This window comes from Oryzias melastigma, linkage group LG16 (genome assembly GCF_002922805.2).
Source record: "Oryzias melastigma strain HK-1 linkage group LG16, ASM292280v2, whole genome shotgun sequence".
Taxonomy (NCBI): domain Eukaryota; kingdom Metazoa; phylum Chordata; class Actinopteri; order Beloniformes; family Adrianichthyidae; genus Oryzias; species Oryzias melastigma.
Genome location: NC_050527.1, coordinates 6,586,478 through 6,600,370, shown reverse-complemented (window position 1 = coordinate 6,600,370; position 13,893 = coordinate 6,586,478). Strand labels below are relative to the sequence as shown.

At 42.2% G+C, this 13,893-nt stretch overlaps 2 protein-coding genes across 3 annotated transcripts; both read right to left on the bottom strand.

The window, feature by feature from the left end:
* Positions 1 to 105: 105 nt before the first annotated feature.
* Positions 106 to 3,546, bottom strand: nat14 (N-acetyltransferase 14 (GCN5-related, putative)). Of its 2 annotated transcripts, none has more exons than XM_024267874.2 (4): positions 3,376 to 3,546; positions 2,938 to 3,095; positions 2,561 to 2,866; positions 106 to 2,478 (listed from the first exon to the last, which is right to left on the bottom strand). In XM_024267874.2, the coding sequence occupies exons 2-4, from the start codon at positions 3,016 to 3,018 to the stop codon at positions 2,038 to 2,040; spliced, it is 828 nt and encodes a 275-aa protein (XP_024123642.1). In that variant the 5' UTR covers positions 3,019 to 3,095; positions 3,376 to 3,546; the 3' UTR covers positions 106 to 2,037. The 2 variants fall into 2 exon arrangements, with proteins under 2 accessions (XP_024123642.1, XP_036071992.1); XM_036216099.1 differs by having other exon boundaries at positions 3,392 to 3,546.
* Positions 3,547 to 3,796: 250 nt separating this feature from the next.
* Positions 3,797 to 13,125, bottom strand: znf628 (zinc finger protein 628). Its single transcript, XM_024267735.2, has 9 exons — positions 12,557 to 13,125; positions 11,593 to 12,398; positions 10,993 to 11,065; positions 9,992 to 10,921; positions 8,806 to 8,988; positions 8,332 to 8,665; positions 7,541 to 7,695; positions 6,339 to 6,581; positions 3,797 to 6,255 (listed from the first exon to the last, which is right to left on the bottom strand). The coding sequence occupies exons 2-9, from the start codon at positions 11,976 to 11,978 to the stop codon at positions 4,255 to 4,257; spliced, it is 4,305 nt and encodes a 1,434-aa protein (XP_024123503.1). The 5' UTR covers positions 11,979 to 12,398; positions 12,557 to 13,125; the 3' UTR covers positions 3,797 to 4,254.
* Positions 13,126 to 13,893: the final 768 nt, after the last annotated feature.

Genomic DNA, 13,893 nt, shown 5'->3' with positions numbered 1-13,893 from the left:
ACAGGTGTCTGCCGTTTGACAGTAATGAGGAAACGAGCAAGAAGTGACAAAAGCAAAAAAATAAATAAAAGGATGCATATGCACACTTGCATGATTTTTTTTTTCTTTTTTTTTCTTTGTGAAATAATGTTTTTTTGTCCTCATTTCAGGTCTGTATTACAAAAACTCTCTGCATTGTACAAACTTCCTGTGGTGTTTATCTGTGGCAATTTGACGCCTGTAGTTTGGAAGGAAGGTAAATGTGAAATGCGGAAAGTGTGAGGGCTGCTAACCATATTAAGGTTAGCCTCAAGGCAGGGTGCTGGGTAACTTTCCACAGTTGAGTCACATAAGCTGTCAGTCACCTGCAAACCGCACGCAGGCTTCAGTCGCAATGAAATAGTGTATTTTATTAAATATGACATTGCAAAATAGAGAAAAATTATTCAGAATAAGCAATATTTTAATGAATTGACATTACTTTTTTTTTTTTATTCAAACTTAAAGTTGCAAATATTTTATTTGTGAAAAATTCAAAAGGCAATAGCATCATGTCTAATATTTTCCCATCAGTCAATAGATTTTGTGTTACAAATTATTTTATCAACACTAAGAAAATATACAAAAGATTGAATAGAAACTATGTTTTGAATGAGGGGGATATGGTTTACAGGTTCATGGACCCCCTCTCTTCATCCGTGAAGGTGAACAACAGCAGACAATGAGTGCAGAGGTAAATTCTGCAGATTCACCTAAACCACACTTGCTTCCTATACTGTAACAGTACCGACGCCTACACATCAGCACAGCTTCACAAACCCATACATGGATTCAGTCACACATACCCAAGCCTGCCTCGAAACACTTGAGAAAAGAGCTGTAAAAACGGTTTACAAAATTGCCTTTACAGGACTGTTTTATAGCATTAATCACCCAAAGCCCGTGTGCTGCTTATGCATTATCATAGCATGATGCAAGAAATACAAAAATGAACAAGTCACCTTAAATAAACAAGGAAATATACATATTTTTCACACCAAAACCCACACAAAAACTACAAATAAAACAAAATCAGTCTTAGATGGATCAATTACTTCATTCAATATCAGTTGACATGTTCGCAAATGTCAAATTGGCATTAATAAAAACTGAAACTAAACCTCACATTTTACTACTTGACAGTCAGTTCTATTATGTTTAACAATTTTGTGCTTAATCTAAGCAGGCCCATTGGCATCCTCTTGATTCTCCCAGCTGTGTGGGCTACATTCATACACTTAATTCACAGAAGCCAATAGCACTGCTTTATGTTTTTAATCTTTTGTGTCACAGACAAGTCTGCCCACATTCTGTGGATCATTTGTGGACGTTGTCAAATAAAAGCAATAACTTTGTGTGCCACACAAACCGAGATCATAACGCTTGTGGGTCCTACTTTCATCTTGGGGTCGGTCATCTGTGTTAGCTGCAGGAGTTATGATGAAGGAGCTGCTGTTGTGGAAACACTCTGTGGCTGTTTGGGTTGTGCTGACGACATTTTTACTGTTGGATTTGCTGCTAAGTTTGGATTGTTGCTTTCAACAATTGTTTTGGTTTGTGCTGTTTGCATGGAACCAACAGGAAATACAAATGCGACATAATTTATTTGAGTTCATAACAGAAAATGGGAGGATTCCAGACTGGTCTAAATTCTACACCTTTTATCTGTGTTAGCTCTCCGTGATGTGATATTAAGTTGCATTTTACTCATATTTTAACTGACTTCTATCTGTCTTTAGAAAGTAAATTAAAAAAATGTAAAAGTTTTACATTTATTTTTACAATGAAGAAATATGACAAAAACTCCAAAATGTACAATTTTCAGCATATTTGTGAATATTTACAATTATTTTCACATAAAACATTTTGTAGTTTGATGCTATTATGTAAACAGCCCTTTAATCAACTTATCAAATAAATACACACAGTAAATAAATAAAAGCACTGACAAAAAAAGCAAAATTCCATAAATTAACTTAACTCTAAAACAATCCAGTCAGATTCAGAGCTCTTCATCCCTCACAAGTCTTTGTAGAAAACCTTTGTGAGAGGGTATCCCATGAAGCCTTTCTCTGGAGTCTCATTCTTTATCTCATCGTCCTCCTCCTCTTCATTTTCTACTTCCCCTAGCTGCAGATAACCCACTTTTCTAAAGAAAGCTTCCCCCACTTTGGATGGGTAAGGGACGTGTGCGTACACCCTGTGAGCTCCAGCCTCCCTCTCTCTGTTCTCCAGACTCTGGAGCAGCAGTCGCCCCAGACCCTCCCTGCGATACCAGCAGCCTGTCACGAGTCTGCAGATCCTTGCGATGCCTGCTCGGCTCTCACTCTCCCGGAAGACGCAGCCCACAATCTCTCCCTCGCACTCAGCGACCCACACCTGACCGGCGGTCTGCTCCCTCTCTGGGGTGATCTTTTCGGAAGACATTTCCTTGTCTTTGCACCCAGTTCTTCGCCTTGGCTGGAAAACAACAAAACACACACAATGACAATAAAAAAACACTTCTACATTCACTTGACGTGATTCAATTTTTTGGCCAAACCTTCTTTGTCACCGGAGTCCTCCCGCTGATCCTGCTGTACGGGTTCGACAGAATCTCATCCTGCGTCCCTCTGTAGCTGCTGCCAACATAGTCCCAGTAAGGACGACTGCTGCCCAAAACCCCCGTGGAGCGTGGCATGGTGATTTTGAGGAAGATGATCAGCAAGAAGACTGGGATGGCGAGGGCCAGAATGAAAGAATGGACAAGGCAGCGCAGGACAGAAGAGAAAACAGCCAGGACGAAGAGGCAGAGCGGACGAGTCAGGATGTGAAGGACGAGGCGGTTCTCCGTGCCCTCGCAGCCCTCCTAAAAGGAAAATAAACCGTTTATGAGACGTTTTCAAAGAACTTCTGAGGAGGTTGAAGCCAAAAACAAACCTTTATGAGGGCCTTGACTATCTCGATGTCGTCCTCCTTCATCCTCCTCATCACTACCTGGTCCAGCTCCAGCCTCACCATGGTTAGACTTGATGCTCAGGACTTGTGCACACCTGTGTCTGTGATAAAACTTAACATCTATCCCGAAGGAAGTGAGCCTGAAACATAGAGATAGATGCAAACTTGGATGGGATGCCTTTTTCTTCTTCACTTCCATTCATTCATATCTATGGTTCATGCAGTTAAACGGTCACCGCTACATAATCATGGTGGACCAAACAACAAGGACAAAGACTATTGTACAGGATTAGCGGAATGTTTGTTACACTATTTTTCTGAACATGCCTTTTAAATTCCACTCTAAAAAAAGACACTTTGCTCGAACCCATATATGGTTGTAGTAAAGTCCGGCTTCCTGTGAGCTCGCGCTCTGCTTACCTTCAACACTACGCACCTCAAAGCGGGGTGAAAAGCACGAGGTTTTGATTAAAACTGGGTTGTTGTGGCGCAAAAAAACAGCACAATTCTGATAGCAGCCCCGCTGTAATCATGTCCGCTATGCGGGGGGATTCTACCCAGTTACGTCATTGACGTACGCAACAGTCGGAACTGCGCAAGCGCGTACGTAAAGAGAACATAGACGCATGCTTGAACCTTTGTTAAAAATCGTTGTTAGCTAAAAAATCCCCAATTTAAAAGTTTTAATTTTGAACAACTACAAAATTTGTGTAATAAAAATTACACATCCATATTGCAAAGTTTTTTTTTCTAATTATTACTGATTTTAAACAGCTTAAATGTAATTTAATTTAGTATTTCTCCCCCAAGATATACTCTAAAAAGAAAACAAACTCTTTAATTTTATGTCATTTATTTTTCATATTATTAAATTGACTGCAAAAGTGACAACACTGATTAAAAAGGTGCAACATATTTTTTGAAGTTTTCCTTACATTCATTAACAAAATTGCATCTTTCCATAGTAAACACAAAAACAAATGTTGAAAGGCAATGAGATTTATTAATAGGTATTATTAACTACTACTATAGTGAAGAAAAAAGTGTGTACAACATTTATTCACAAATTTTACTAAATAAACTGCCATTGACAGTATAATTTAACTAATATATTTAGGAATATTTGGAGGTCCATGTAGAGCCTATTTGAATGTATAACATTTCTAGTGTGTGACATCATGGCATTACACCACAATACTCAACTAACTGAATGTTCTCTCTAAGTTCAGGAGAACTTCTTGACTAAAGTGCTAGCAAACGGCTCACAGAGTGAGGCATTCAGTCCCATTGGATCAGCTCTCAGGCAGAGAACTGACTCTCTTTGGAGTTAGATATGGCGTCCTCGTTTTCCACGTCTTCAGCTGATGCTTGTTGATCCACACACTCTGATGAACTGTGTTTCTTTCCAGGGTTTTCGTTGGACTCTGGTGTGACGCTTTCGCCCTTCACGTCCCCGCCGTGTGCGGCCTCCCCTTCTGCCTCTGGCTCCACTCTACCTTCTCTTAAGCCACTTGTGCTGACTTCAATTATTACAATTTCATCCCCGTGTTCCAGCTGAAATATACTTTCCATTGCTCGCTCTTCTTCAGTCACTGCGCCCCCTGCACTGTTACAACCTGTGCTGCTCTCTCCCACCATCCCTCCTTCTCCTTTAATCAGGGCTATCATCTGCATACCCTCCTCGCCTTCTTGCTCCATTTTTGCTTCACTTCCGAGTTCAAACACCACCTCCTGTCCATCCAGGGGTACTAAACTTTGGTTAGGAATGCAGGGCAGCTGCAGGCTGTTGTCCTGCTCTTGGCTGAAGGATGCTGTGGGTGGACCACTGTCTTCTGCCTCAGTATGAAAGTGGAGAACGTAAGACTCCCCCTGGGTGCCTTCGCCTCCAGCTTGGCTCCCGGTCTGTTTTTCTTCACCCCATTCCTGCAGAAGTGACATCATACCTCCTTTATCTCCCCCCTTCTCACCATCACCTTCCCCGTCTGTCTTGAACTGCAACACAAGTGATTGTCTATCTCCCCCCACCACATCATCAAAGACCTCCCCGGGTTCATTTCCCTCAAACCGTAGCACATATGACTCCCCGGCCTGCTCGAGACTCACTCCATCTTTTGCTTGTTCTTCACTGTCAAAACATAAAACCAGCCGTTTCCCCATCAGACTTTCCCCCTCCCTGACAGAAGAATCAGCTTCCCCCCCTGGAGAATCAGCAGAACATACAGGTGCTGTAGCGGCCATGGAGACGGCCAGCTCGCATCCGGCGGTGGAAGATGGAGAAAGAAGCGTTGGGGCAACGGGCGAGGAGGATGTTGACAGGGGACAGCTGGGAACCAGGGACAGAGCAGAGGGCGAGGACACGGGGGCAGCTGAAGCTGCACTTTCAGGGAGGGGGCCACTCTCCACTGCACAGTTTGTAACAGGAACAGCTCCCCCTACAGTTGGAGTGACAGGAACTGTTGCAGATTCTTGAAGAGCGGCTTTGGGTTTGCGCCCCCGGCGACCCCGCGCTGTCCGCGTGCTCCTCCCTAATATGGGCTTGGTCAGCAGGGAGCTGGTTAAGATGCTGGGAGTTGTCATGGAGACGGGAGGGTGTGCATTGTTATTATTGTTGGTAATTATGATTCTGGTCTGCTGTTGCTGAGAAACAGCTGGAAATTGGGGTATCTGTGTTTGTGTTTGGCTGACGACGGGCTGGAATGACTGTATGGTCTGAAGGACAGGAAGGGACTGAGGATCAGGCGGCGGAGGAGGGTTGTTTGCGGCAGGAACCAGAATCAAACTCGACTGGCTGCCGTTATTTAAGGGGCACTGCAGGAGGAGAAAGTTTTGTGACTGGGTCTGAGGAGGAGGTGGAGGAGGAGGGGGTGGAGGAGGAGAAACCGGTGTAGGGGAGGAGAGAGGAATGAGCTGCAGGCCGCTGGCGGTCTGAATCATAAAATAGTTCTGGGAGGTGTTTGGAGGAATATTAAGTGCTGGCTGGGAGACAATCAGACTGTTATCCGAGGCTTTCAGAGTGATGGGGTTGAGCAGGGTTGTGGTGGTTGTGACTCCTCCCACATTGGCTTTCACAGCCATGCCATCTTTACCCCCACCGTCCGGCAGGGCAACGTCACTGCCGTGTGTGCGAATGTGTCTCTGCAGATACGAGTGCATGACGAACTCTTTGGAGCAGTAAGGGCATTTGTAGTCTTTGCGTAATGAGTGTGTGCGAAGGTGAAGCTGAAGATTCGAAGAGTGCGTGAAACTTTTGGTGCAGTGGGTGCACTGAAAAGGTCTCTCCCCAGAATGAGTTCGTTCATGCTGCTCCCAAAGAACAAAAAAAAAAAAAAAACACATTATTTTATGTTTGTATTTTAAGAATTTGAAGCTTTAACACCACAGACCTGCTTGAGATTTGACGTCTGCGAGAATGACTTGGAGCAGATGGAGCATCTGTGAGGCCGCAGTCCAGAATGCATCTGACTGTGTCTGCGCAGGCAGCTGGTGTTCTTGAAGGACTTGCCACACTCTTTACACACATATGGCCTTTCACCTGTGTGCTGCCGTAAGTGGTACTGGTAGTGAGAGCTCCATTTGAAGGTAAGAGGACAGTGAGGGCACTGGAATGCTCGCACTCCCGTATGTACCTGGTAAAGGCAGAAACAGAAAAATATAACCATAAACTGCTAAAAAAAAAAATAAAAAACTTCTGAATGATATCCCCCAAGCAGCTGCTTTTTTTTTTTTTTGCACAAAAGCCCTCTAGCAGGTCAGGTAGCATTTCATTATGTAACTGTTATGTGGAACTTTTATAACAAAAAATAAAAAAAATAGATTGTTAGGTTTTGCAACTAATAGTGAATCTTAATACAAAAAAACTTCAGATTACTATAACTGTGTGGTCAAAAGAAAACCAATTAAAGACCCAAAGAAAATTGTGTTTTTAATATGTTCTTGTACCTTTTTTCTCATGATGGAGAGCATATATAAAATAAATTAAGAATAAAACTGCATTTCTTTGAGTCTTATATTCAAATTATGTTGAATCAGAGGAAAACCAGCAGTTTGAAAAAGCTTGAGTTTGTAATGCTGCAGCTGTGATGGGTGGACCAAATTCTCCGTTCTCCACTACAATTTTGCAGCATCCACTTGCAGACAAACAGATCCATCTTCATTTTCCTCATCTGAGCTGCCAATTAGTTCAAAACTGTGCAGCTGGATAGCTCAGATATTGCTCGTGTTTTTTTTTGTTTTGTTACACTAATGTTTATAAATTTAGAAAAAGTTATTCTCAAATTTATTGTATGTCAGAATTTATACTCAAAACCTCAGTAAATGATAAAACCTTAATTGATTATTATCTTTCAGTAAAGTTTTGATTTTATCAATCATCACTTTACCTTATTAGTTGTTTGTAAAAAAAAAAAAAAACAACTTTTTGGATTACAGTCAACTGTTAAGAGACATTTTTGTTTTTTTGCTCAACCTGAGTTGATGAAAAGATTTTGTTCACATCCTTCAGATTTTAGGATAAAAGAGAACGCTTATGCAATCCTCTCTCCCTTAACTCCTTGATGATATGTAGAATCAGGGGAGTAAACCTTACCCTCTGATGAATAGAGAGCAGGGACGACCTCTTGAAGCTCTTTCCACACTCTGTGCAGCGGTAGGGCTTCTCCCCGGTGTGATCCCTCATGTGATACTTCAGCCCAGACGAACCTTTGAAGGCTTTTCCACACTCTAAACAGCGGTATGGCCTCTCTGTGGCAAAGCATAAAGCATGAATTTTAAAAAGACATATGTAGACATGCAAGAAGACAACAATCAGTGATTGATTTAACCTTTATTTTTTTGCTTGAAAATAAATAAATAGTAAAAAATTTAAAAGAAAACCCTTTTTTACGTACTTTTTTTCTAATGACGAATCATTCAAACGCATTGCATTGTGGCTTATATTTGCCAATCTAGTGAGTATTGATGCAGACTGTTTTTTATCAAAGACTTCTGGAAAATTTCCAGGATTTTGGAATTGTAGATTTGAACATCCTGACAAATTGGTGAACGCCCTGCATAGCACACTAACTGGGGAGTTGTGAGAGAATTCTGACTCAGGCTTGGTAAATTGGGAGTGCAACCATGCTTTTTAGGCTGCAGAATAACTAGAACATCCCCTATGCTGCAGCAAAGACTGACACACTTAAACTGTATCTATTTGTCAAATCATCTTCTTACTTTAGAAGGCCCACGGCTAAAAATGTCCTCACTACTTCTCAGTACCTGACTGTAGTGTTGATTATTGTGGAAATAATAGCCATCACTGTGGGTTATTTTATAACTTATAATTGGAATTGAGGCAGGGTTGTGCGGCTCAACTACTTCCTTTGGAGAATCTTTTACCTCCAGCCGGAGTGCTCTTACTGGATCCTGTCTTTTTGTGGGGTTTCGTTGCCTTGGCCGACTGCTCCTCCTGCTCCTGTCCAACAGCGACGATGTTGACGTGCAGCTCCCCCTGAGACTCCTGCTGCTTATCGGCCTGACCTGGAGAGGACGGCAGAGGGAGCGACAGGGAAAGCGAGGGAGGACACACTATCTCGGCCTCCGCCTCGGCCAGGAGACGCTGCTCCGGGGTGTGGGAGTGCTGGTGGGTGAGCAGCGAGGAGAGAAGTGGGAAAGAACGGTCACAGGCGGAGCAGCTGAACTGGGAGCGGGACTGCGATGAAAGGGCGTGCATCTGGAGGAAACCAGAGAGCAATGGAGGAAATAAAAAGTTAATTTAAAGATGGAAAAAAAAGTGAGCCTCCGTCTCCACTCTGCTTCGCTTTCATCTATTTAATAGTGTAAATGGCGTTTGGACTATAAAGTCATTTTCACCAGTGACACATGTCTGTTGAGGCCTCCGCTGGTCTTGAAGGTCTTATTGCAGTAGCCACATGACAGCCCAGCCCATGTGGTTCTGGCCTCTGGTTGAGCAGCACTGGAGTTCTGAGTCACCTCTGTGAAGCTTTGCAGAAGATCAAACTGAGCCTGGGTGGTGGCCACACTCTGAGGACAGACCTAAACAAAGACATGCATGTTACTAACCTCAAATCAGTGATTTCTATCATCTTCTGAAGCCATATTTTAGAGCATACATGTTTGAAATGACAAAATGAAGTCAAATTGGTTAATCCACCTTGATGTTTTATTATTTAACACCTATGCTATTCATGCATTTCATAAAACTAGGATTTATGATTTATTTAAAGGTTTATGAAACTGGACAAAACATGACTTATTTTTAATGGTTAAGTCGGCTGCTTTTTTTAACAACAAAAATAATAAGAATAAGAAAAATAAAGTATTCTGTACTATGATAAAGTAATGAGAATTAATATTAAACAAATAAAATAAAAACTTGCAGTAACTGTTGAAGGAGCATTCTCCATCAGTCTAGTTTTCTTTCTTCCTTCATGCAGTCTGTATCCTTACATTTAAATGTATTTTAGGCACCAAATGTTTAATAATATCAGTTTTTGAGCTGTAGGAATTAAAATAAAAGTACCTTCAGTTTTACTTTATGGTTGCAACATTTTTTTCTATTTATTAAACAACATAAAAATGAACGAGACAGCCATTTAGTCAGATTTACAGCATTTTAGTCAACTGTTTTTGGACTTGAACTTGATTGATATTACTTGATCAATAATAGAATATCTTAACATTTTAATCATAATCCTGTAATTTCCCAATTGACCATTTATTTATATTTTTAGGAAAGGTAGCTTTAAAATTGTTTTTTTGTACTTTTGTAGTTACTTTGGTCTTTGTGAGCCTTTTCCTCTTGAATCCTTATCACTTTGTTTGGTTTAGAAAAACAGCTTATTAGGGACAAATAAGATCCCAACTTTGTGTTAATTTCCTTTTTTAAAAACAAATCGGTAAAAGATATTTTCTGAAATGCTTGACTAATAGGTTTATGCATAATTTTGTGGCTGCTTGAAATTTTTATGTATTTATCACAATGTGTGCACAGAAGAACTGTTTAAAAGCAGCATGTAAAGGGTTGATTAATACTTACTGTACTACCACCATCTGCTAACCCAAGTAGCACCTCAGTCGAGTGTCCGCTTTCAGCCACCGAAGTCGTCTCCACAACTTCCTCAAAATCAGCCAGGAGGTGTCCAGCACCCACAAGTCCATCCCCGACCTCCATCCCTGCCCCTTGTCCCGCCTCTCCACCGGCTCGGTGCTCCTCAGGAGCCATGTGGATGGCCTGGTGCTCCTCCAGCTGCCTCCGTGTGCTGAAGGTGCTGCTGCAGCTGCCGCAGCTGTACAGCAGCACGCTGGCCCCGGAGCCAGTGCTCAGGTGAACCTCGGTGCCGATGGCCCTGGTCGTGCACACGGCCTCCCCGGAGGGAGCGAGGGTGAGTTGTGGCAGGAGATCTGGATTCGAGCCAGGAGCAGCGGTTGACAGGAACACTTCCTCCATCCCCACCCCGACTCCATCCGCCCCTTCCTGGCTCACAAATCCCACCATGTCCGTCAACATGGACGACGTTACTTCCTCCGTCCCGACGACCACCTCCACTACTTCATTTGCTTTCCCTCCTTCAACTCCCTTCTTCCCCTCCTTCTGTCCTGCGTTGAGGCTGGAGTGAGAGTTTTTGTGTAGCGCTAAGTTGGACGAATGTGTGAAGCTTCGCCCACACTCGCCGCAGATGTACGGCCGCTCGCCTGTGTGTATCCTCATGTGCTGCCTCAGGTTTGTGGACTGGGTGAAGGACTTGTTGCACACCGAGCACGTGTAGGGCTTCAAGCCAAGATGGACGTTTTTGTGTCGCCTGAGGCTGCTGGAGTTCTTGAAAGCCTTGGGGCAAGTGTCACAGGGGTACGGGCACTCTCCAGTGTGCTGCCGCAGGTGGTACTGATAGTGAGAACTCCACTTGAAAGTCAGGGGACAATAGGGGCACAAAAAAGTGCGGACCCCCGTGTGAACACTCTGATGGACCTGAGAACAGACATATTGTTGGTGTTTTATGTTCTCTTTAAAATATCAGTTTATTTTATCGATCATCTTACCTGGAGAAGAGATGAGCGCTTGAAAGCCTTGCCACAGTCTTGGCATTTGTAAGGCTTCTCCCCTGAATGAGACCTGCAAAACAAAGTTGATTATGCAACTTGAAATATGACAACTGTGTGGAATCAGAGCACTCCAATGAAAATTGAGTTCTTTTTAACATGTTTTTGTGGCATTTTTCAGATGATGAACATATATAAAGAAAATTGGGCATTTCTTTACCAAAATAGTTGTGAATCAAAAGCAGATGAAAACATGCAGTTTGAAAACACTTATAGCTGTAACATAGAATTTACAATGGCAAGCCACAAGCTCCGATATTGCTTTTGCTTTTTTGTTGCACTAGTAATGTCAGGCTGAAAACTAATGGGAGACCATGTAAACTGATGGATGACAGGAAGTGGGGGCAGGCTTACTCTGTGCCAACATTTCCAACCACAACTCAGAGACAAATTTCTGATGAACTACTGCTGCTCTGCATAAATCATGTCCAAGAAAACCCCAGTTTCTTTTTTTGTGGCTAAAAATGGTATGATCATAATTACTAGAGTTGGAGTGTTTTGGTTCCTAAGTGTAACAGGTTTTTAGGAAGCGTTTTATACCGTTGGTGGTAGAGCAGAGCAGATGAGCCCTTGAAAGCCTTGGGGCAGAGGCTGCAGCGGTAGGGTCTCTCGTTGTTGTGGCTCCGCTGGTGGTGGGTCAGCCTGGACGACCACCTGAAGCTCTTGCCGCAGTCCAGGCACTGGAATGGATGATCCGACTGGTCGTGCTGCTGAGGCGCACCCGAAACCGCTGATGTCACCATGTCCAGAACCACTTCCTCTCCGCCTTTCCCAACACTTTTGTCTCCATCTGCCATCTCCCCCGTCTCCCGGTCTTCATCGCCATCCTCTCCCGAGACGAGAAGCGTTGGAAAAGGAGATAGGGAGGCAGCAGACTGAGGTGGCAGGAGTTCTGCCTGGACAACCAAGGCCACAGAATTTGCCATTACCAGCTTCAATCTGGCTGGAGAACCAGGGGGTACTTGGAGAGATCAATTCTGATTTATAATCATGGTTAATTTAATTACTTTTATCCCCCCTTTTTATGTTTAATTTACCTAATAAATTCTTCTCACCACAAATAATAGATTCGCCTTTCATCCCCACATTATAGATTATTAATAAAACTGGAGCTGTTGTTTTCCTCTGCAAGAATACCCCTTTAAATTTCTCTCCTGCTGCCCCTCCCACCTCCTGTACCAGGAGATGTACCTCCCTTCTCACTATCCTTCCTCTGGCTGTCAGTCCGGGTGCAGTGTTGGGTCTGTTTGCCCCGCAGTGCGGTTCCTAACAGCAGCCCGCAAACACAGTCAGCTCACACATCATAGTAAAGTCCCACAGGCGTGTCCATTCGCAACCGGACCGCACTGCAAATAAAGAGACAACGACACGAGCGTCATTTTTTTACAGTATCAACAAAGGAGTTTGTGGCCTGCGTTTAAAGCTAATCAAACGCTCCTGCAAGCGGGTTAGCTTCGTGAAGCGTTTAGCTAGTTCAGTGAATTGAGCGCGGGCCACTACTCACCGTCCATCTTTAGCTTTTCTTGAAGCTAAAATGTGGCTATTATGATAACAAACTTGTCACCGCAGTGCTAATCCACACAACCTTAACAATAAACACAGCGCAAACTAACGCAGTCCTCCACCCGATGCCGCCTTCCAAGAACGGCGCCGATGATTGGCTGCTCGGGTGAAAGGACGGACGTCTGCTATTGGTCAATAGCTCCAACAGACAGATTGACGTTTTCAAGCATTACTTTAAACTTGATTTTTAATTCGGACAGGAACTCACTACGTTATAAAATCACACTATTTACAAAAAAGAAAAAGAAAAACAACTCCAAAATAATGAGTATGAAATGGTATTAGAATTTAGTAGTTTTAACTTCAAGGTGAAGATTAGACTTCTGGGTAATGTAGTTTGGTTATTCAACTTTCACTGACTACCTTTTAAAAGTCCTTTAAAAAATATTTATTTGTATACTGCAATTAAAATACAGAGAATATATCAAAAATATTTCACAAAAACAAAAAAGACAAACATATTTATTGCAACTTTACTCGACTGACTCCAATCAAAATTGTGTTTTTAACATGCTCTTGTATTCATGATGGAGGATGTATACAAATTTTAAGCTTTCAATTGCATTTCTTAGTAAGTATTTCTACAAGTAGTTGAAAAAGCAAGAGCAGAAAAAAAGAGTTTGATAAAGCCTGTTATAGTTATGTTGATGCTGCAGTCAGCGGGACACAAGCTCTCTGCTCCACTTCATTTAGATACATCCATTTGCTGAAAAAATAGATCACTTAACATTTTTGTTTTCCTTTTCTGAGCTGGCATCTGGCTCAAAACTGTACGGCTGGATAGCTCCAATATTCCTAATCATGTTTCACTGGTTATGTTGGGAATGTAAGATAACTGTGAACAAAGGGATGATGGGAAACGGGGCAGGCTTACTCAACATCAACAATTATGCCTACAACTCAAATGCCACTCTGCAAACTATGCCTAGAAAACGACAATTTTTTAAATTTTGTCTAAAAACAGCATAATCATAGTTAAAAAAACCACGGGGAATGATTTTACAATAGATCAAAGTTGACTGGAGTGGGACTTTAAGGGACAAAAATATGATTTTAGTATATTTTGTGTAACCCCCCCCTCCCTCTATATGTTTGTTTGTTTGAGCTCTTTTTTTGTTTTAATTGCTTTTTTAAAAGAATTTTGTTTTTCTATATTTTCAGAATTTCCTTGTGTTTATAGATTATTTCTTAAAACTACAAAAACAAAGAAACTCCTATGTCGAAAGGCTTATCCAAAACTTATGTTTCTTCCTTCTTTTATCTTCTTCTTTCTGTGTC

Coding starts and splice junctions, on each gene's coding strand:
- nat14 (XM_024267874.2), bottom strand. CDS start 3,018: ATGGTGAGGCTGGAGCTGGACCAGGTAGTGATGAGGAGGATGAAGGAG. Junction 2,867..2,937: donor TAGTCAAGGCCCTCATAAAG/GTTTGTTTTTGG, acceptor TTTTCCTTTTAG/GAGGGCTGCGAGGGCACGGA. Junction 2,479..2,560: donor GGACTCCGGTGACAAAGAAG/GTTTGGCCAAAA, acceptor GTTGTTTTCCAG/CCAAGGCGAAGAACTGGGTG.
- znf628 (XM_024267735.2), bottom strand. CDS start 11,978: ATGGCAAATTCTGTGGCCTTGGTTGTCCAGGCAGAACTCCTGCCACCT. Junction 8,666..8,805: donor TCAACAGACATGTGTCACTG/GTGAAAATGACT, acceptor GGTTTCCTCCAG/ATGCACGCCCTTTCATCGCA. Junction 6,256..6,338: donor AGACGTCAAATCTCAAGCAG/GTCTGTGGTGTT, acceptor CTTTGGGAGCAG/CATGAACGAACTCATTCTGG.